At 39.5% G+C, this 23,083-nt stretch overlaps 1 protein-coding gene across 2 annotated transcripts in view; it reads left to right on the top strand.

Moving 5' to 3' along the window:
* The first annotated feature begins 1,657 nt into the window (after positions 1–1,657).
* ABCC5 (multidrug resistance-associated protein 5) overlaps positions 1,658–23,083 on the top strand; it is a 59,616-nt gene continuing 38,190 nt past the window's right edge. Inside the window, exons 1-5 of one of the 2 annotated variants that reach the window (XM_089814275.1) lie at positions 1,658–3,863; positions 4,127–4,447; positions 4,659–4,745; positions 5,286–5,969; positions 6,124–6,288. In XM_089814275.1, coding sequence (XP_089670401.1) covers positions 1,872–3,863; positions 4,127–4,447; positions 4,659–4,745; positions 5,286–5,969; positions 6,124–6,288 — 3,249 coding nt within the window. In that variant the 5' untranslated portion in view covers positions 1,658–1,871. The remainder of the gene's footprint in view (positions 3,864–4,126; positions 4,448–4,658; positions 4,746–5,285; positions 5,970–6,123; positions 6,289–23,083) is intronic. The other variant, XR_016360035.1, reaches the window with a different exon arrangement.

The raw sequence follows: 23,083 nt of genomic DNA, 5'->3' as shown, positions 1-23,083 counted from the left end.
AATGAAAGCTTTTAATAGGACATGAATTGTGTCAAAAATAACATTTCCTAAGGATTTGTATCAAATAATATAGCCACAAATGTTGTCAACATGCATGCAAAACAAAGAAGCTCAAAGAAAGCACAATGTTTTTCATGCATGCAAAGCAAAGAAGGATAAAGCACATAGAATGTTTTTTTAACATAAACATATTTAAAAATGGCTTTCTGAGTCTCTTGAAAAATGTTTATAACTAAAATATAATAAAAATAGGTCACATACCATCATATTCCAAATCTAAGCCAGATAAGAATAAGACCAAAAGAATCATCCTGCAAAGATTTAAAATTCTCTGTCATTAAAAATAGGCCACCATCAATAATTATAGCAATCTAGGAATTATTAATGGCTTAGATTATTAATACTCAAAATATTTGATCACAGGTCATGTTAGGCACTGTTGGATACGATCCATTCATGCAACCTACATTTTAGACAACCACATTTCAGATAACTGATCTAATTAGAGAACTAACTATTCAATATAGGCTACAAAATAAATCATATAAATAAAGTTTCTTAGAAAATCAAAGATCTTGAATCTACTATCAATCTTAGCTCACCAATCTTTCAAAATTTCAGAGTATTGTAGAAAAAATCAAACATTCAAATGTATTCCTTCATGCAAAAATGAATATACCTATCTCATTAGGCTCGTTTGAGAATGTTTCATGCAAATGTATTTCACCTTTTTGTTGTCCATTCGAATTTAGCAATGATATTTGAGAATGATTAAAATGCATCATTTCGTCATATGTATTTACATCCAAACAACATTGTTGAATCTAATTTAAGCCTATTTTTTCAAGCTTTCTTTTCAGTTTTTCTTAATTTTGAAATTGTGAGTTGGCAATAGAATAGAAAGGGTTGGAAATATAAATAATTCTAAAATAACTGAAAAAAGTTAACTATAAATAAATTTTTAGGCATGGGGATGACAATTTTCTGGCGAAATTTTGTAAAATTCGGGAGCAAAGCTCCCACATATAAGCCTATTGACTTAATTATCTTTTATTAATAATTTAAAAATAAAAAATATTAAATTCACTGTACTTGTTTAAATTATTTGATATCTATTCATTTTACAAATACAACATATAAACTATTTTAAATGTATAATTATACAATATATTATATTTCTAAATATGTCAACAAATTGCAGTAAAAGTAAGGCTAAATTTTCTTCAACAAGTTATAAATATATTCTTTTAAATTTATAAAAATTCAAAAGATATCAAATCTATAAATGACAAAAGTTAAGTTTTCAAACATAAAACAGCTAAAGTAGAAAATTGCCACCAATAATAGTAATATCTAAAAACTCATATAGACCTAAATAAATAAATCAATAAGACTCCAAAAGTTTCATGCAAGAAAATAAATTTAAATAACATATTTGGTCAACATAAATCCAAACCTCAACCATGGAAAATTATAGCACTGAATTAATTAATAGGCGCAAAAATCAAGAAGCAATTATTATAATTATAATTATTATTAAGAAATGGAGGATTCAATTCGGTACAAATAATAAAACTGGTGGCCACCCAGGAGCAGCGACACAAGGGAGGCAGACACATCCCATGTCATAATCCACGTGCTGGTTGGAAAAATACAGAGACAGTCTTGCATGAAATTGCTCCTGTGAAGAGGAGCAGTTAGTGCCGTCTGTGACTAGGATTCCACCCCCACTCTCACACCTGTCCCAGAGTCGGCATAGTTGGCTGGGCCAAAAGAAAAAGAGAGAAAACATAGTCCCTCGTAAGATTGAAGCAATCATTCCGTAAGAAGAAGAAGAAGAAGAAGAGGCATCAGCAGAAGCAAGCGGAGATATGAGATTGGAATCAATCATGGTGTGGCTGGGGCAGGTGAAGGGGCTGCCTGTTTACGGCGAGATTTCTGTGCTGGCTAACATCTTGGTTCTCATCATAAGCGTGGTGTCAGGGGCAGAGAGGGCGTCGAGAGGTTGTCGAAAAGGGAAGAGGCTTCAGAATCGAGGGGATGGAGGGTCCGGGCGTTATGAAAACAAAATTGTAGCGGGGGTGGTGTACAGAGTGGCGGTGGCGTGCTGTATGTACATTGTGGGTTGTGAAATCGCGGTGTTGGCATGGGAGGCTTGGGCGAGATCAGAGTGGTGGGTGGTGTTGTCTCAGGCATTGCAGGTGGGAGTGTGGGTGGTCACCACCAGCGGTACATGGAGGCTCAAGAGGCAGGGGCTGCCCCTGTTTCTCAGAACATGGTGGCCTCTCTCCTTGGCTCTCTGCCTCTGCACTCTTATCAAATACAAGAACACCTTGCCCACCACATATCTCCTCCTCAAAGCCCTCTCTTCCCCCGCCCTCGCTTTCCTTTGCTTCATGGCCGCTCGTGGGAGCCTGGGAATTCTCAATAGTGTGAACTCGGATCTACAGGAGCCCCTTCTGGAGGAGAATAGCGATTTGAATGTGAATGGGAATGGGAATGTGACCCCCTATAGCGGGGCTGGTTTGGTGAGCGCGGCGACTCTGTCTTGGCTTAATCCGATCCTTAAAGTGGGTTACAGGCGGGCACTGGAGCTTAAGGATGTGCCTCTGTTGGCCCCAAAAGACAGAGCAGAGAGCGCGTATAAGGACTTGACGGAGAACTGGGGCAAACTGAAGGCCGCCAAGCCCGAGGAGCATCCGTCGCTGGCGAAGGCCATTGGCATGTCCTTCTGGAGGGAGGCCATGCGGAATGGGGTGTTTGCAGGGGTGAATACAGTGGTGTCCTACGTGGGTCCCTTCATGATAAGCTATTTCGTGGATTATTTGGGCGGAAAGGAAATGTTTCCGCACGAAGGTTACATTTTGGCCTCTGTATTCTTCGGGGCCAAAGTGGTGGAGATCGTGACGACGAGGCAATGGTACCTGGGTGTGGACATTTTGGGAATGCACGTCCGCGCGGCTCTGACTGGGCAGGTGTTCGAAAAGGGCATGCGCCTGTCGAGCGTGGCAAGGCAGAGGCATAGCAGCGGCGAAATCATCAATTACATGGCCGTGGATGTGCAACGAATCGGTGATTTTTCGTGGTACTTGCACGACATCTGGGTGCTGCCTCTCCAAATCGTCCTCGCCCTGGCAATTCTGCTCAAGAATGTGGGCCTCGCGTCGCTTGCTACCCTTGTCGCCACCGTCATCTCCATTCTTATCAACACTCCGCTTGCCAAACTGCAAGAAGATTACCAGGACAATCTCATGGCTGCTAAGGATGACCGGATGAGGAGCACCTCCGAGTGTCTCAGGAATATGCGCATAATGAAATTGCAGGCGTGGGAGGAGCGCTATAGATTGAAATTGGAGGACTTGCGACAGACGGAGTTTGCGTCGCTGAGGAAGGCGCTCTATGCACAGGCGTGTGTCACTTTCATCTTCTGGGGCTCCCCCATTTTTGTGTCTGTGGTGACTTTTGGGACCTCTATATTGTTGGGTGGACAACTGACTGCAGGAGGAGTGCTATCCGCATTGGCCACTTTTAGAATTCTTCAGGAGCCTCTGAGGAATTTTCCCGACTTGTTGTCCATGATTGCTCAGACCAAAGTGTCCCTCGATCGCATTTCAAGATTTTTGGAAGAGGAGGAACTGCCTCATGATGCAACGATATCACTGCCTAATGATTCGTCGGAGCTTGCTGTCGAAATTAAGGATGGAGATTTTAGCTGGGATCCTAGTTCAGACAATTTAACCTTGTCCGGAATTAATTTGCAAGTGAAGAAGGGTATGCGGGTGGCAGTTTGTGGCGTGGTGGGAGCCGGAAAGTCGAGCTTTCTGTCGTGTATATTGGGAGAAATTCCTAAAGTGTCAGGTCAAGTAGGTTCTCTTGAAACTTCAATTCTCTTTTTAATCAAATCCTGCATTTGATTGACGGTTTGTCATATCAACTTCAATGTCGATTTGGGTTTCAATTTCAGTCCACTGTCTTTACCGTACAGCAAGTCTATCAATTGGATACCTTGCTGGAAACATCGCTTTGGCCTCTAGTCTCAGAAGCGTATCCACGATTATGTGTTCCACTATATCGTTGTCTTATCAGATTGGCCCTGCTAATCAGTTATGTTGCTGTGGAACTACAGGTAAAGATTAGTGGGAGTACAGCGTATGTGTCACAGTCTGCATGGATTCAGACTGGTAACATTGAGGAAAACATTCTTTTTGGTGATGAAATGGATAAAGCGAAGTACAAGAATGTTCTTCAAGCTTGTGCTTTGAAGAAAGACTTGGGGTTGTTTTCACATGGCGATCAAACGATCATTGGCGAGAGAGGGATCAATCTAAGTGGTGGACAAAAGCAAAGAGTACAGCTTGCTCGGGCACTTTATCAGGATGCTGACATATATCTTCTTGACGATCCTTTTAGTGCAGTTGATGCCGAGACAGGCACAGAACTGTTCAAGGTATGACCAGATAGTGTCTCTTACTGTTTGGTTAACTTGTTCATTAATTCTTTTATTAAAAGCGATCCCCGTTGTTTACGGGGATTTCCAGCAAACTTAAGCTATTGAATTGAAAGAGCAATCGACTTCAAGTATAAAGCGACCATTCAATCGACTTCAAGTGTGAAGTGACCATCCAATGACTGTTTAATATTGTGGACTTGTCGTGCAGGAGTACATATTGGGAGCTTTAGCGACAAAGACTGTGGTGTATATTACACATCAAGTAGAATTTTTGCCCACAGCCGATCTTATTCTGGTATACGAACTAATTTTTTCATATTACAGATATTATTTAACTTGCTATACTTTCGTTCTTTCTAGAGGCTCCGACTACTTCACATCTGTTGTTTCATAACTGATTCAATGTTACAGTACATGTTCTTTGGTCCTCTTTCCAGCATATTAACTTTGTATAGACGATATTCCGTCAAACTTTATCTGCTTGCTGATTAACCAGGCCAGTTTGCAATGAATCATACTGACTGCTATTCCCAGAGTTTCAATTTTGTGATGGAATCTCTTATATTAAATTTAATTTTCATTCCGACACTAAAAGCTTTGATCCCAACTTAAAATTAACAACTTGTACTGATATTATGAAATCGCTTCAAATTACGCTTGATATGGATATATAGATGGAGGTAACAAAGTTTGTTGAAAGTGCCTATCTATGTTCATTTTGCGTTTCATCTTGATCTGTTTTGACTTTTGAGTCCTTTTTGTGTTTTTATATTTTCCTCAGTTCAGTTAGTACCAAAAACGTTTCTGTCGAATTTTAACTTGATGATTTTACCAGGTGCTACGCGGTGGCAGAATCATACAGGCGGGCAAATATGAAGATCTTCTGCAAGCTGGTACTGATTTCAACACGCTGGTATCCGCACATCATGACGCTATAGAAGCTATGGATGTTGCAGAGTACCTGATGGATGAACCAGATGAAGAAAAGGAGTCTGTCGGGGTTATCAAAGAAGAAGATCCAAAACCTTGTGAAATCAGCAATCTGCCGATGCAAAAGGCAGATAAGGAATCGTCTTCTGATAAACAACGAAAGAAGGAGAAGAAAGCCAAGCGAATGCGAAAGAAACAGCTCATACAGGAAGAAGAACGTGAGAGGGGAAATGTCAGCTTTAATGTGTATTGGTCTTATTTGACTGCAGCCTATAAGGGTGCTTTAGTCCCTCTCATCATACTTGCACAAACATTATTTCAAGTTTTGCAAATAGGAAGCAACTGGTGGATGGCATGGGCAAATCCACAGACAGATAGAGACGAGCCCCGAACAAGTAGCTTCACACTTATTCTGGTTTACATGGGCCTGGCATTTGGAAGCACAGTGTTTGTATTCATAAGGGCTCTACTTGTGGCAACCTTTGGTCTAAAGGCATCACAAAAGCTGTTTGCTAATATGCTACGGAGTATTTTCCGTGCTCCAATGTCTTTCTTTGATTCAACACCAACTGGGCGTATCCTCAGCCGTGTAAGTATATTTTATGATTGCATAGCATTCTTTTGTAAGAATGAGGTTGTGCATGATGGTGGTTTGGTATTTTTCTAAAGTTTAACAATGACATGTGATATTCCATTAAAACTCAGCATCCTCTGATGTACATTGTAATTCCCGTTTTGATCAGGTTTCTATTGATCAAAGTGTTGTAGATCTAGATATTCCCTTCAGACTGGGTGGATTCGCTTCTACTACCATTCAACTGCTTGGCATAATTGCTGTTATGTCAAAAGTCACATGGCAAGTTCTAGTATTGTTTGTACCCATGTCAATGGCTTGTTTATGGATGCAGGTATGGACTTTATCAGTTATTTTTTATTAGATGTTGCAAATCATATCTATCTACTTAATTATATCATGTCATTCTTTATTAGAGCAGGGCTTTCTTAGATCAGTGCATCATTTAAGGTGTCCTTTACACAAAATAAAATTTTAATTCTTTTTTTTGTCTCTGAAGTGCCTTATGTGGTCAATTTTCATTTAAATTTATATACCAAAAGCAAAAATTTTTCACGGCGCTCTTAAGTACCTTGATTTTACAATAGTTGGAGCGTGTTTACTCATAATATGATTCATGACTTATCTACTTTCTCAGTTCATATTATATTACCAATTGAAGTATTCTATATAATAACAGCCCTTTGTTTGGTCAAATGGGAGTTTGGATGTATAATTTAGTACCTCTTATCGTTTGTGATGTTTTAGTTTGTGTATGCATTTTAAGTGTAAGTTATGGTAATGCACCATCTAAAGTGGCATGCCATAGACTTTCAGGACATCCTCAAAGTAAGATACTCTTTTAATGGCATAAAAAGTGGAATAGGTAAGCAATGCCATGGTGTATGGAATAATAAAGGGACAAGATAATGTTTATGCAAATGCCTTGTCATAATGTTTCAGGTGGCATCACTTTTGGAAATGTCCCTACCAAGATAATACAATAGACTTGCAATTTTTCTGATTTTAACTCAAATATTCAATAAAATAGTTGCCAAACAATGATGTATTCAATATCTCTAATCTAAATACGCATAGCAGCTGCAGCTAACTCACAATACATTGACATAATCACAAATACTTTGCGTCCATTGAGTTTTACTGGGGCATTCTATAAAACAGGTGTGAAACAAATCATTTACTAATATCATTGAATGAGTATGACATAATCAAATGCTATTTTAATGGCATAAAAATTGGAATAGGTAAGCAATGCCATGGTGTATAGAAAAATAAAGGATGAGATAATTTTTTTGCAAAGGCCTTGTAAGAAATGTTTCAGGTGGCATCACTTTTTTAATGGAGGTCCTCCAGGAAATATTTGTAGCTACCGAATGCGGGAGCACAAGCCTTATGGCTGAACCTCTTCGGCTAAGAGCCAAGGACTAAGGGATATCCATTCTGCCAAATTTGCATGGGGCACGATCCTAGCCTCATCCTTTTACAATGTTGGAGCCACGCACTCAGCGAGACTTGATCCTTGGTGGGCTCTTAGAACCTTTCAACTTCACTGGTAGACTAAGGCCCATTGACAGGTGGCATCATTTTTGAAAACATCCTTACCAAGATAATATAATAGACTTGCAACTTTTTCAATTTTAACTCAAATATTTATCAAATAGTTGGCAAGCAATGATGAATTCAACATATCTGATCTAAATACTCATAGCAGCTGCAGCTAACTTATAATACATTGACATAACTTCAAATACTTTGTGTCCATCGAGTGACACTGGGGCGTTCTAGAAAACAGTTGTCAAACAAATCATTTACTAATATCATCAAATGAGTACATGACATAATCAAATCCAACCTCAAGATGCTGGACAACATTACTAAAGTAGTTGCAAGTCACTGTAAGTTGAAACAGGCTTAATCCATATCTTTTCAAAGATGTCTTCTTTCTACTAAAATGCTCTTACAGACATAACCAGGACTTCTGATCTGCTTGAAACTGTCTGAAGTTATACAAATTATGCCCAAATTTTCTGTTAGCCACCTCAGATAGCTGTGTGAGGTTGAAATAATGATGTGATTGGGTGTTAGGAGCACCAACATGCTAGTCCCAGGCAGTGACCTCCTCCTGAAGCTCTCATGCCTTCCTCTGGGTACTGCGACCAGCAATCAATGATGCTAGGGCTGCCATATGGGGGCTGGAAGTTAGTTTTTAAAAAGCTTAAAATATATGCAGCTGCCACTCCAAGAGAAACTCACTTCTTCTCAGTAAATAAACTGATAAAATCTTTTTAAATATCTTCACAACTCCACAATGCCTCTACTTCATGGTACGGCCCAGATTGTAGAATGATATGATTCACATAATAACAAAATCTTAAATCTTACCAATAATTTCACCCTCAAATCACTCTTATTGTCCAATATGATTTGTGTGCAAATGATTTATTTTGATTAACTTACAATCTTTAACCTGCACCTGCACTGGAAACCAAATAAGGCAAACTGTAAATGATATTTCAATTTTCCATTGCAAATTTTTAAAAATCTTGCAACTTTCAGCACTTTGACAACCTTTGAATGAGATTTCAAATTACTCCAATGAATGTCAAGATTTTTTCTGCCCAAAGCCAATTATCTTCAGCCTATAGGTGACTTCTAGATGAATTCACTCTTTAATGGCTAGGAAGGTTTTAATCCCCAAAACTATTTGTACCTCATCTTTTTCATCCTAGGCATAGAATATGGACAGAGTTCAATCTTGCAAGAAAAGTTCATTTGATAATGAACAAGTGATGCTTAACCTCTTGTCCAAACCCTCCTTAAATAGATTTCTAAGGCTATTTTGTTCAATTCAAACTTTATTTTGAGTGCTAGAATAAGTGACATTTATGTCTCCTTATATAACAACTCCTTTGTAAACAATTAAATATAAGATAAATAAGACAAGATAAATTTATTAATGTCCAATATGAGACCACAAATGGATCTACGGGACTGCAAAGAGTACAACAAAGCTGTAGCCAACAACGGTAACACCAAACAATGTCCGTAGAAAGAACAAAACAAGAAAGCAAAAAGACAAAAAGCAAGTGGACAAAACAAGTGGCAAGAAAAGCCTAAGTACTTCCTACAGGTAAGAAGTAACCAAGAACCGAGGGATAAGGCCTCAGACGAAGGCGAGTATAAATAAGTCTTGGGCCTCCTTGAAGAGCTTATGAGTGTAGGGTGGAGTAGCCGAGTGTAACCATTGCGAGGTCTCACTGATCTGTTGTGACTTGGAGAAGTAAAGGGACAACCAAGCGGCCTCTTCCTCCCCTAGGTAGGAGGCACAAGAGGGAAGAATGAGTGATCAACAAGTGGGAATCCTGACTCAGACACTAAGGCTCGAGAATGTGGGCCCAAAGCCGCATGACCTCCTGTATGTAGAGCGCAAGGCACTATGGTCAGTGCATCTGGAAAGGAGGATAGAATCTTACACTTTCTAAATAGGTAGTAAAATCTCCTCTTGATCTCATAGTAAATGGGGCAACGAAAGAGAAAATGTGTTTTTGACTCCACCTCACTAAGAGAACAGAGGTGGCCAACACTATCCTCTTTGGCCATTTGATGGTTTGTTTGGATGCGAAGCTAATGTGAACCCCTGTTGACAAGCCCAAAGAGATGCGAAGGGCATGTGTCCAATGACGAGTGAGGTAGCAAGGGCGAACAATGATCCCATTCTGAATATCCATTTAGTGCTCAATGTAGAAGGCCATCCTTGAGTGGAGACCCCTCATAGGGGTAATCCAAGTCGTCCTAATGTATTGTTTGTAGATATTTGTTCTGACAATCCTATTGGAAAGGAAGGAGGTGAGTTAAGGCATTGAGGGAAAACTAAAAAGGGGGGGAGACGATCAATTGAGATCCCAATTGTTCCAAGAAGAGTAGAATCTTGAGCAAACCAACAAGGAGCCCTACTAGCAGAGTCGGACCCGACGACCACCACAAAGTTGTATGCCAAGTAAGAATATTTGGCGCAACCCTCCGAAGAGTCAATGAATAAGCCAAATTAGATAAAAAATGGTCCCAAGCATGAAGTAATGAGCACTGAACTCTGCCAAAATGATAGTGTGGGGAGTGAGTCAATGACATCTGAGGATGCGCTGGAGCATGAGGGTTTGGGCTCTCTCCACCAAAGCCCAATTTGACTCTAGGGGAGACGACCCCCAAATAGTAGAACTGTAGAGGACTGTCGGTCTAACCAAGGAGTCCAAAAGGGACATCTTGGTCATGGTGTCCTAGAAGTGGTTTTGTGGTGCCTTGGAAGTGGTGTTTGAAGCACTATTGCTCAAGCATAGCAAGTGAACCCAAACCCTTGTTAACTCAGGGCTTTATGGTAGGTCTCAAATTGAAATGGGGCCCGAAGAACTTGACCCCCAAATAAGCATTAGTAGCGATTTCAACCTCCCGACCCTGAAAATAATTGTGGAGATGAGATGTCTTCAAATAGTTGAAGACCATTACCTGGGTCTTGCTCAGGCCCACAACTAATTGTCTCGTATCATAAAACGAGGCCAAACCATCCAGAATCTGCTAGAGCCCTTCAGGAGGAGAAGCCAACAAAACCACATCGTCAACAAAAAGTAGAATGGATATTAGCTAAGTCACAAGAAATGCTGAATTTAGTGAATTTTTACCCTTTCCGAACTTTATCCAAATTTTATGATATTTAATATAATATTATTATTTTATTTTAAAATAATATACAGTTATTTAGTTTAATTATTTAGCAATGTCAAAGTATTTTGACAATTTTTTGGATATATTACTTATATTTAAAAAGAAATAAATTTATGTAAGTTAAATTTAATGTCGTTTCTTTTTTTCCAAATTTTTACCCTTGCCTAATTTCTTCTGAATTTTATGATCGGTGAACTCAAATTTGAATTCGATCCTTGTGACTTAGGATATTAGGAAACCTTGTGACATAGGATATCAAGAATTGGTGTAGGTACCAACCTTCCCTAGAAGGTAAGAAATCCTAAAGGAAAGAGTCCAACTCATCAATATAAATGACAAAGAGAGTGGGGGAGAGAGGGCAATCTTGCTTCACCATGATGGTGCTCTGAATCGGATATGAGAAATCTTGCTTGTTAGGAATAAGGTGTCTCAACCTTGGATAATTTCTACTCTTATTATTTGTTTTCTAAATGTATTTTTTGCAAATAATGTAATTAAGCATGAGTGTACATGTCTAGTTGGCATGTTGATGTGTCACTCCACTTGCATGTGTCGGCATCTTGAATTGTAAGGAAATCATGACTGAAACGGTTATGATGTATTCTTGACATGTAAGAGCTATCTTTGGAATATTTAATTGTGTGTAAGGAAATCATGATTGAAATGGTTATGATGAATTTCTATGACGCGTAAGAGCTATCTTTGGAAGATTTAATTGTGTGTAAGGAAATCATGACTAAAATAGTTATGATGGATTCCTATGATGCAGAAGAGTTATCTTTGGAAGATGCCCTAAAAATGGAAAGCGCATTATATAGGCACTTTGAGGGCTGTAGATAGTAGTATGTGAGTAGTGTATTGTTGGTTGCTACTGGATAAGTCTTCCGTGTCCTGAAAGAGCTTGCACTGTAAGTGTGTTGTAACCTTTGAGTTGAAGATAATACATTGTGCAGGTTTTGGAGGGGTGGGGTTGTTTTACCGAAAGGTTTTTCCCCACCTGCATATCTTTGTGTTTATGTGTTATTATTTCTCTATCTGTTTTCTGTATTCATGGTTGATTGCAATATTATTGTTCACATAATATCGAATTTGAAATTGTAAGGATTTAATAGGAATTTGCACAATGCTTTCCTTAAGGGATTAGTGTAGGAAGCGGTTTCCACACTTGAGTTTCCTTACAAGTGGTATCAGAGCTTGATTAACTTTAGGTGTTGGGTAGGGTTTTTTGAGCTAATCTCAAGTTGAGTGGGAGTTTTGTGCAAAGCATTCTGAATCTTATTTGCATATTGAGATGGCTAGTTCATTATACGGAAAAATCGAGTTGGAGAAATTTAATGGCAGTAATTTTGAGTTGTGGAAACTCAAGATGGAAGACTTGCTTGAAGATCGTGATCTATGGGAGGTGACTTCACTTGATGTGAGACCCGCAACAATATCTCAAGCAAATTGGGATCTCAAGGATCATAAAGCTAAGGGTCTCATTAGACCCTGTCTAGCTGATTCAGTTCTCCTGAATGTTCTTGATGAGAAGATCACAAACAGTTTGTGGACACGGCTTGGGTCTGTGTATCAAGCCAAATCTCTAGTGAACAAGTTGTTCCTAAGGATGAAGTTGTATTCTCTAAGAATGGAGGAAGGAGGATCTGTTATAGATCATCTAAATGCTTTTAATTTGCTCATTACATAGTTGACATCTTCTGGTTTCAAGATAGAGGAGGAGGATTGATGTATGACCCTGTTATGTTTTTTGCTAGATTCATAGGACCATCTTGTGATGGCTCTTGGAAGTACTTTAGTCACTTTCAGAATGGATGATGTGGTGTCTTCGCTGTTCTCTGAGGAGACGAGGAGAAAGTCATTAGATTCGGCTAAGGAAGCTCTTGCTGTTTGCGGTAGATCCAACAACAGAGGCAAGCAAAATGACAAGTCTGGAAAGGGTAGATCCAAATCTCGTCCTGGAAAGTCCAAGGCAAAATGCTGGAACCGTGATAAGACTGGGCACTTCCGTAAAGACTATAAGGAGCCAAAGAAGAAGAAGGCCTTAGATTCAGGTTCAGGAAAATCTCAAGAAGATGGCAATGCTTTCATTGCAGCCTTGACAGTGCATGCATCTGATGATGTGGGGTTGATAGACTCGGGTGCTTCTTTCCACATGACCTCTAATCGAAGCTGGTTCTCAAAGTATGAAGTTTTCGATGGTGGAAAGGTGTACTTGGCTGATGATTCTCACCTAAAGATAGTTGGACGAGGATGGATCACTATCAGATTCCCTGACGGATGAGTAAAGGGGATCAACGGGGTAATGCACATCTCTGGTTTGGCACGAAACCTATTATTTGTAAGTATGTTGAATGATGTAGGTGTGCAAATTGTTTTTTCTAAAGATGGATGTAAGATGATGAGTGGAGCTATGGTGCTTGCTAAGGGTACTAGGAGAGGTACTCTATTTCAGCTTGATGCATGCATTTCTCAATGTAACAGTTCTTCCGTTTCAAAGAAGAGAGCAGCTATCATTTCATCCCCACCATTTAAAGAAATAGTAAAGAAGACTGTGGTTATTGGTTCTGGTGGCAATGCAACATGTGTACCTAAGGGTGCAAACACATTGGAAGGAAAGCTTCCTGCAGAAAAGACTATGTTGTGGCATATGAGATTTGGCCACATTGGTGAGAAGGGTCTCATAACCCTGAAAAACAAGAACCTTGTTGAGGGGTTAAATGATTGTAATCTCAAGTTTGACTTCTGCAAACATTGTGTCTACGGTAAACAAAATCGTGTTCAATTTTACTCTAGTTCTCACAAATCTTCTAATGTTTTGGATCTTATTCATTCCGATGTATTTGGTCTTGTAAAAGTTCCTTCAATCTCCAAGTCTGTATTTTTCGTATCTTTCATAGATGATTATCGTAGGACATGGATTTATTTCCTAAAAAGTAAGACACAAGTCTTTAGTTGGTTCAAGGAATTTAAAGCCCTTGTAGAGAATCAAACTAGTAAGAAGATTAAGTGTGTGAGAACTGACAATGGTGGTGAGTTTTGCTTAGCAGAGTTAGAACAGTTCTGTAAAGAACAAGGTATTGAGAGGCATAAGACAACTCCTTATACCCCGCAACAAAATGGAGTTGCAAAAAGAATGAACAGGACATTGATGGAGAAGGCTAGGAGTATGCAAAGTGGAGCTGCTCTTGAACAAAAGTTTTGGGCTGAAGTTGTGGCCACTGCTTGCTATCTAGTTAACAGATCTCCTACATCAGCTCTTGTTAGTAAGACACCCATGGAGGTGTGGTCTGGTAAGAAGCCTTCGATTAGACATCTTCGTGTTTTTGGTTGTGAAGCTTATGCACATGTTCCAAAGGAGAAAAGATCTAAGTTGGAAAACAAAGTTGTCAAATGTATTTTCATAGGATACGGTGTTGGTTTGAAAGGATACAAGCTTTGGGACCCTGTGACTAGTAAGGTGTTGTATAGCAGAAATGTTATTTTTAGAGAGCTAATGTCTTCTCCTATTGTGCTACAACCAGATGAAAAAGAAAAGAAGGAAGATATTGTTCAGTTGCCTCCTACCCCTAAGAAGACTGAACAGAAAGACCATGTTGGGTCTAATGATGAGGAGAGCTCTAGTAGCTCTGATAGTTCAGAAGAAGAGGAAGAACAAACTCAACCTCAGCCCTTGAGGAGATCCACGAGAGTAAGAAAGCAACCATAAAGGTTTGGTTATTCTATGTTAGATTCCAGTTGTGCCTTTGCTTTGATTACTAACACTAATGAGCCTAGATCTGTGAAAGAGGCTTTGGATATGGAAGATGTCAGTTCTTGGATTGAGGCCATGGATGATGAGATGGCTTCATTGGATAAAAGAAAAACTTGGGATCTTGTACCTTTGCCTAAAGGACGAAAACCTGTTGGTAGCAAATGGGTGTTCAAGAAGAAATTCTGTGTAGATGGCAGTGTTGAAAGGTACAAAGCTAGATTGGTTGCGAACGGGTATTCACAGGTAGAGGGAATAGATTATGCTGAAATATTCTCGCTTGTTGCAAAGTTGACATCCATTAGATTTCTGTTATCTCTTGCTACATCATATGAATTAGAGATAGAACAGATGGATGTGAAGACAACTTTCCTTCATGGTGATTTGGAGGAAGAGATTTATATGTCATAGCCTGAGCACTACATTGTTAAAGGTAAAGATTGGTTTGCAGATTAAAGAAGTCTCTGTATGGTTTGAAACAATCTCCTAGGATGTGGTACCTAAAGTTTGATGCCTTTGTGTTGTCAATTGGATTTGTAAGATCGAAATCAGATCATTGTGTTTACTTTAGATTTGAAAATGATCGCCTTCTTATTGTTGCATTATATTTTGCTGTTTGGAAAGGGTAAGGGTATGATTTCTGATTTTAAATCTCATTTGTCAGCACAGTTTGAGATGAAAGATCTTGGGGCAGCAAGGTACATCTTGGGTATGGAAATCGGTAGAGATAGGTCTAACAGAAAACTTTGGTTGAGTTAGAGTAAGTATGTGAAGTCTGTGTTGGAAAGGTTCAACATGGCAGATTGTAGACCATTGTGTGTTCCTATTTCTATGGGAACAAAGTTATCTGTAGATGATTGTCCAAAATCTCCTAGTGAGGTGGAGGGCATGAGTAGAGTACCTTATGCTAGTGCAGTTGGTAGTCTTATGTATGCTATGGTCTACACTAGACCAAACATTGCCCAAGCAATTGGAGTTTTGAGCCAGTGTATGGCTAATCCTGGACGGGTACATTGGGATGCAGTTAAGTGAGTTTTCAAATATTTGAGGTGTACATCAGATTACTCCATTTGTTATCATGGTAACTCTTTTGGAGCTTTGCATTCAGTTTGTATTCGTGGGTTTGTGGATTTCGATTGGGCAGGTGATATTGACAACAGGAGATCCACCAGTGCTTATGTGTTCACTATGTTTGGTGGTGCCATCAATTGGATGAGTACGCGACAACCTGTGGTTGCTTTGTCTACCACAAAAGCTGAGTACATGGCTGCTACTTATGCTTGTAAGAAAGCCATTTGGCTTAGGAGATTGTGTTCTGATATTGGTGTTGGTGCAGGATAGATTACTATTTGTTGTGACAGTCAGAGTGCTATTTGCCTTGCAAAGAATCCAACTTTCCATGCTAGAATGAAGCACATTGATGTGCAGTTTCACTTTGTGAGAGATATGGTGGAAGATGGAAAGGTAAAGTTGGAGAAGGTAGATACTATAAAGAATGTTGCAGATGCATTGACAAAACCAGTAGGCACAGAGAAGTTCAGATGGTGTTTGGAGTCTATGGGCCTTTTGGCCTATAGCGATTAGTTCTTGTTATGTTCTTGTTGCTTTTACAAGGTGTTTGACAAGTGGGAGAATGTTAGGAATAAGGTGTCTCAACCTTGGATAATTCTTACTCTTATTATTTGTTTTGTAAATGTATTTTTTGCAAATAATGTAATTAAGCATGAGTGTACATGTCTAGTTGGCATGTTGATGTGTCACTCCACTTGCATGTGTCGGCATCTTGAATTATGTGTAAGGAAATCATGACTGAAATGGTTATGAAGAATTCCTATGATGCGTAAGAGCTATCTTTGGAATATTTAATTGTGTGTAAGGAAATCATGACTAAAACGGTTATGACAGATTCCTATGACACGTAAGAGCTATCTTTGGAAGATTTAATTGTGTAAGGAAATCATGATTGAAATGGTTATGACGGATTCCTATGACGCGTAAGAGCTATCTTTGGAAGATGCCTAAAAATGCAAAGCGCATTATATAAGCACTTTGAGGGCTGTAGATAGTAGTGTGTGAGTAGTGCATTGTTGGTTGCTATTAGATAAGTCTTTCGTGTCTTGAAAGAGCTTGCACTGTAAGTGTGTTGTAACCTTTGAGTTGAAGATAATAAATTGTGCAGGTTTTGGAGGGGTGGGGTTGTTTTACCGAAAGGGTTTTCCCCACTGGCATATGTTTGTGTTTATGTGTTATTATTTCTCTATCTATTTTCTGTATTCATGGTTGACTGCAATATTATTGTCTACATAATATCGAATCTGAAATTGTAAGGATTTAATAGGAATTTGCACAATACTTTCCTTAAGGGATTAGTGTAGGAAGTTGTTTCCGCATCTGAGTTTCCTTACACTGCTAAGTTGTAAACTTGCCAACCACACACTTGTAAAGCCTCAAAATATAAGGGTCTCAGAAAGCCTGATATCTCTAAGCTTTTGGTAGAGAGCCGTCCAAGGAACAGATTCTAAGATCGCTAAGGTGGAGCGGCGGCTGGTTGGGGATCTTGAAATGGGTGGAGGTGTGGGAGAAAAGAGCGCTAAGATCCAGGGTGGAGGGGGGAGGCAGATGATGAGGGAGAAGGGTATGCCAAAAGTGTTGCGAAGGTTGAATAAGAGAGGCCCAAAGAGATCTACACTGCAAAGCGATAAAGTTTTTCTTGTAGTGAAGAAGACGTGGTAGTCGAGCTTCAACTGAGTGAGCTTGGGTGGCAAACTAGAGAGGGTTGAGCGAATCAAGCGATGGAAGGATGTGCAGTCCTCATCTAACCACTGATTCAAGGGAGAGGTACTACTGCATTGGGGGTTGCGAGAAAGGGGGGAGGTGCAGTACAAGATCAAAAGGAGGGCCAACTCCCACATCGTGGAAGAGAGTGAGCTAAACATGGAGGTGTCACCTAAGGTGGTGGAGGAAGAGTTAACCATCACTCTCGGCAAAGCAAATTGAGGTATGGGTGGGGGGAGTGGTGGAGGCAATGGACGATCCAAGAGGCAGGGGGGGGGGTTAGGGGGCAAGAGTGAGGTGGAGGGTGAGGGGAGGGAGAGGGGGTGGGAGCACAAAGGGCAAGGTTGAGGGGGCGTGGTTGGCCATGGGTAGGTGAGAGGTAGTGAAGTGGCTAATGGAGGGGACAAGAGAGGCATAAGCAAGAGCATAATTGATGACACTCGTGCCACCACAATGGGCCCAACAGGTGAAATGCTTTGAGTCAGGAAAACAAGGAAGCCCATTCAGGATGACCAAGTCAGAGGATTCACATAACTAAAGAAGATGGCAGCCATATCTAGTATACGGACCCTGGCACCTAAAGAAAGTTGCGACAAGCACGTAGTAACATGATCTGTCTCTACAAGGCAAGCAAACTCCTATCCTTGATTATGGAGGGGGAGTTTGGTGGTCCTTGGTATGTGCATTAAAATCACCCAGGACAAGGACATCACCTAGGGTAAAAATCTTGGCAATGAGCTCATAAAGGTCCTCAAATGGGTCCCAACTCTCTATGCTATGAACTACTTAGTACGAGGAGGTCAACAAAAAGTAGCAAACTGTGATGAAGATGTCTTTTTAATGTGGCGTCCGATCCATACTGATCCACATGAATCTGGCAGAGGAGTCAGAATGAACAATGGAAGTCGTGCTGAAAAGACGGGTCTTTGACGAACCTAGTGACCCCACCAGACTCCTTGACCACATCTCTGAAGGTCGACAACCAATGATAACCCAAAACACATGGAAAAGGATGAGTGGGGCTCTCATGAGTCTTAGTGGCGAGGAGAATTTAAGTAGGACCAGGCAAGGATTATAAGGAACCATTGCCATTCCAGCAGTGGACAAGCAAGGAATCACTGTGAAGCTCCACATTGCCCTTGCCTTTGAAATCATCATTTGGCCTTAGCAGCCAACCTCATGTCCCAACTAGAAGGGGAATCACGAATAACAACCCTAAGGTTATTGATAACAGTCCACTTCTTGTCCTATCTGGCTTTTTTACAATACCCCTTGCCTTCTTAAACTCAACAACTTGTGATTTAGTGAGGTCCTCCTCAAGATAGATCTTCAAGGGAAGAGGGAAGAGCTTTCTCCTAGCTCTAAGAACCCGAAGTTTATTTGAGAGGTTGAGGAAGTGAAGGAATAGAGTGGAGTTGTAACCAATCCAAGTCTTATCTAGAGAGATCCGAGAGCTCAAGCTAATCCCTAAGAAATGCATATGCCCTACCAAATGGGTTGATGTGTTAGCTGGTGGCAGGCAATGAACCTTCAAATTAAGTTCCTGCATTCTCCTAGTTTTTTCTTCCACCAGCTTAGACTGAATTATGGCCTCCACTTCTAACAAAGGAGGGGCAGAAGCACCATTCTCGTTAAAGATTGTAGCCCAAAATTTCAATTTAGATTTAAAAGAAGTTTGTTTGTTGTCCAAAATCTATTGCCTTTCCTTTATCTTTTTGATTTTTGAGACATGTTCAACTTGTGAGACAAGTTGTTGTTTACATCCAACAAACTCTGTAATGATCAAGGAGACTAAAACAATGGTCTATATAATTTGCTTTCTAAGTTCAACATTCTTAGCCTGTATTCCTTGCATTCTTTCCTTCAGGATTATGATATCGATCTCTAATTTGTCCATCCGGTGGAACAATTCCTGGAGCAAAGAAATATCCAGCAGAGTCTTTCTCTAGTAAGTATGGAGAGCTTGCGATTGTCCATTCGAAGGATTTGAAGTAGCAGGGTTACCCGAGCTGAGAGCAACAACCATGTAGTTTTTAGAAGCTAGCATCATTCCTGCCACCTAACAGTTGCGCATACTATATCTGCACGCTGTCAAGAGCAACAACCATGTAGTTGTTAGAAGCTAGCGTCATCCTTGCCACCTGCAGTTATGGTTACTATATCTGCATGTTGTCAGCAACACTCATCTCGGTGAGAAGATCCCGAGAGTTAGTGTAATTATCCAAACCTGTACAACAATAACAAATACTGATCTGACTTAATTATTAATAGAAGTGGAGACCTATGGATTTGCCTTTGCTTTTGAACTTCCCCACAATACAACAGAACAACAATACCATAAGGTGTTTACACAAAGGAAATTTAAAGATTGTAGTATGCTAACAAATGCATCAAATCTCAATAGTTAGTTCCCCAAGTTGTATTACACAATGGATATTTAGCAACAATATTTGGAAATGACTAATGCAATTTTGACATTATAGACTCATCATTTTATATGAACAAGGTATGAACCAAACAATAATATTCCTGGTGTTGCCGATATTGGCCTACCTCTTCATGTGAATCCTATTCGGGAACTGCTTCAACTTCACTTCCTTGCGGTAGTAATGTGAGAGATACTTGTTCTGCCAACCTCCACATTTTAACCCGACTGTCATATCAGTATAGCGGTGTGCATCAGTACCGTTCTCTTTGTTGTGCTAATACCCTCACGTCCTCCAACTTTTGCCCTGCTGAGTTACCCTGTGGCCTCCCACTAATCTTTAGAATATCCACTCCCCGTATAATCTCGAGATACCACTAACTAATGGATAACATTCAACAGCTACAGATATCACTACTCAAACTCCCACAGTCCTCTTCAAGAGTGACCCAATTATCTTTGTAAATTCGTAGCTTATTACTATTGCTGCCACACATATGCACACCTTTTCGAATATGCTGGACCTTTGGTCACACATTATCACTTGCTAATATATCAAGGAATTCGCACATACCTATCAATGCATACTGACTTCCTGTTCAATGTGGATCTACTGGAACCATATACTAATTTGCACTCTCCCTTCTTGAACCTAATACAATCTCCAACAAGAGATTGGGGCTACGTCCAGTTTCTCAAATTCTCTTAAGGGGTTTCATCCTTAAGAAAGCACAATCACATTTAAGCAACTTGTTTGTATTTCGATCAATATCATATTTTTCATGGTGACAATCCCAAGGAAGTTCATTGCTGTTATAACCTCGATATGAGGGGAAGTACAAACGACTAGGCAATGTGGGTTCATCTTCTAGTCACTTAAGTTACTTTTGTTATAAAATGACTTTAAGTCATAAAGCAACTTTATAAATCCACTTTATAAAATAAAGTCACTTAACTATAGACAAGCTCCTCCACTTAATTATTTCCCACGAAACCAAATAAACTCCTGTGACTGGTTGACATCCTTGAGATTAATGCCGTTAGCCTATCTGGATGGGGAGATAGACCAACAAGGCGCCAGGTAAGGCCTAGCACAGATAAGGGGATATTGCAGTCAAGACCAAAGCACATTAGACAGAAAGCATAGTGAATCAGGATCAAGTCGCATCAAATAGACAACTCTTGTAAAGCAAAGTAACTGCAACAGAGGCGGCCCAATAGAAAGAATCCTAGAAAAAACAAAAGGAACACAAGAACACACGAAGACCCTAACCTTTGCACGACAGAAGCAACACTTAGAAGAGCACGATTAGGGTTGTAGGGGAACAAGGAAGATGTGGGCAACCAAGCATGCATCAACAACTTGAGCAGAGCAAGGACAAAGCAAGCTCCACGCCCAAAACATTTCACTTTTCATTTTCCACTTTTTGATAGTTTAAATAGTTCTAGAATATAAGCTATCTTTTAATTCTCCACTTTTGATAGTTCTTAGAACATAAGCAATCCTTTAATTTTCCACTTTTTGATAGTTTAAATATCTAACCAAATGTCAATTTAATTGTTTTTTTGCGCTAAAATCAAATTTATGAAAATTCTTAAACCAACTCACAAAACTATGACTTTAGGCAAACGTCTCGTGAGATCTCTCTCTCCTCTCAGCAATAGGGGATGCTTCTTTCTTACCATAGGTGGCTTCAACAAGAACTTAACTGAAATTACAAAATAGGTGATTCTCTTAATCAATTTCTTTATTTTCAGAAATGATTTGCAAACAACAACCACCTTCAAACTTAACAAAAAGTGCCTATTGCTACGAGAATATTGATGGCTTGAGGGTTGATGTAAGAACAACTCTAAAGACACTAATCTACTTTACATTTGGTGGAACAATTGCAGAAACCCAGTCTTCTACATTTATTCCAAATGATTGTGTAAGAACTTGAATAAATGGCAAGACAAAAAGCCTCATACCAAATACTTTCTAAATTCTATGAAATTACTTAACACTATAGCACAAAGTCTTTCAGCCTTAAGTATTTGAAGCCAATATCAATGATAACAATTTTCCCTTATGCAACACAAAGTCTTCAAAAAGCTCAAATTGAACTATAACTCTGAATGCAATATGCAGCTCAAAGTCTGCAAGATTGAATTCAAATCCGTCTTGATCAAGGCACCAAACCTCACAATCAACTCAAGAAAATGTCATCACATAACAGTTTGAACTTGCACAAATTCTCAAAACAACCTGCCTCTTTTATTGAAAGCAATCTAATTTAGATCTAAGCACAAAGTCTTAAGAGTGCACATACAAATTGGCAGAGGCTTTATGCATTGCAAAAGATGAAAATTACAATGAAACTTTTGCCTATATATAGGTGAGGGTGTGACAAAGAAAGCTGGGAGAAATTTAACAAACATTGATTGATTTCAAAACCTACTTTTACTTATTCAATGTTGCAAGTCCTAATGTCTTGCAATGTGATTACATGTTACAACTTTGCAGGTGATACTATCATGTGCAATTGCTTCTATTTTTACCCAATTACATGTAATCTATCAATAAAATGCACGATGAAAAATAAACCAAGTGCTTGACTAGATATGTACCCTATTACATCATCCTTTGTTGGTCTCTGTGCTGCTACAAGATGCTCTGCGATTACTGTGTTTAGGTTTGGGAACATGAATCTGCATCCTTGATTGTTCTGCATTGCTGGCATCAACAAATCACCCACTTGAAATCAGTCTTGAAAGCTTTCTATGTTGTCATCAGTCCATCACTTATTCACCCCATTGTATGGTCTGTCACGATGTTTTTGCTTTGTACTCTTCTGCAATATTAGAATGTATAATCTATTATCAGGATTTAGAAATCCGATTACATGTTTGGAAGAACATTATTATGCCTTATGGGTAGAAACAAATTTTGGGAAGAGCATTATATATAGGTGAGGGGTTGAGAAAGAAAGGTGGAAGAAATCCAACAAACTTTGACGGACTCAAAAACCTATATTGACATATTCAATGTTGCAAGTCCTAATGTCCAGCAATGTGTTTACATGTTACAATTTTGCAGGTGATACACTTACGTGCTGTTACATTTTTTTCCCAATTACATGTAATCTGTCAATAAAATGCATGATGAAAAACAAATGGTTCCTAGTACATCGTCCTTTGTTGGTCTTCATGCTGCTAGAAGACGCTCCGTGATTAGTGTGTTTAGGTTTGGGAACACGAATCGGCATCCTTGATTTTTCTGCATTGTTGGCATCAACTAATTACCTGCTTGAAGTCAGTCTTGAAAGCTTTCTATTCTGTCATCATTCCATCACTCCTTCACCCCCTTGTATGGTCTGCATGTTTTTGCTTTCTACTCTTCTGCAGTCTTGGAATCTATAATCAGGATTTAGAATACCAATTACATGTTTGGAAGAACATTATACGCCTTATGGGAAGATCATT

This window comes from Cupressus sempervirens, chromosome 2 (assembly GCF_028749045.1).
Source record: "Cupressus sempervirens isolate cs-2001-9-10 chromosome 2, ASM2874904v1, whole genome shotgun sequence".
NCBI lineage: Eukaryota > Viridiplantae > Streptophyta > Pinopsida > Cupressales > Cupressaceae > Cupressus > Cupressus sempervirens.
The sequence above is the reverse complement of the archived record's forward strand: the minus strand, read 5'-3'. Positions and strand labels throughout refer to the sequence as shown.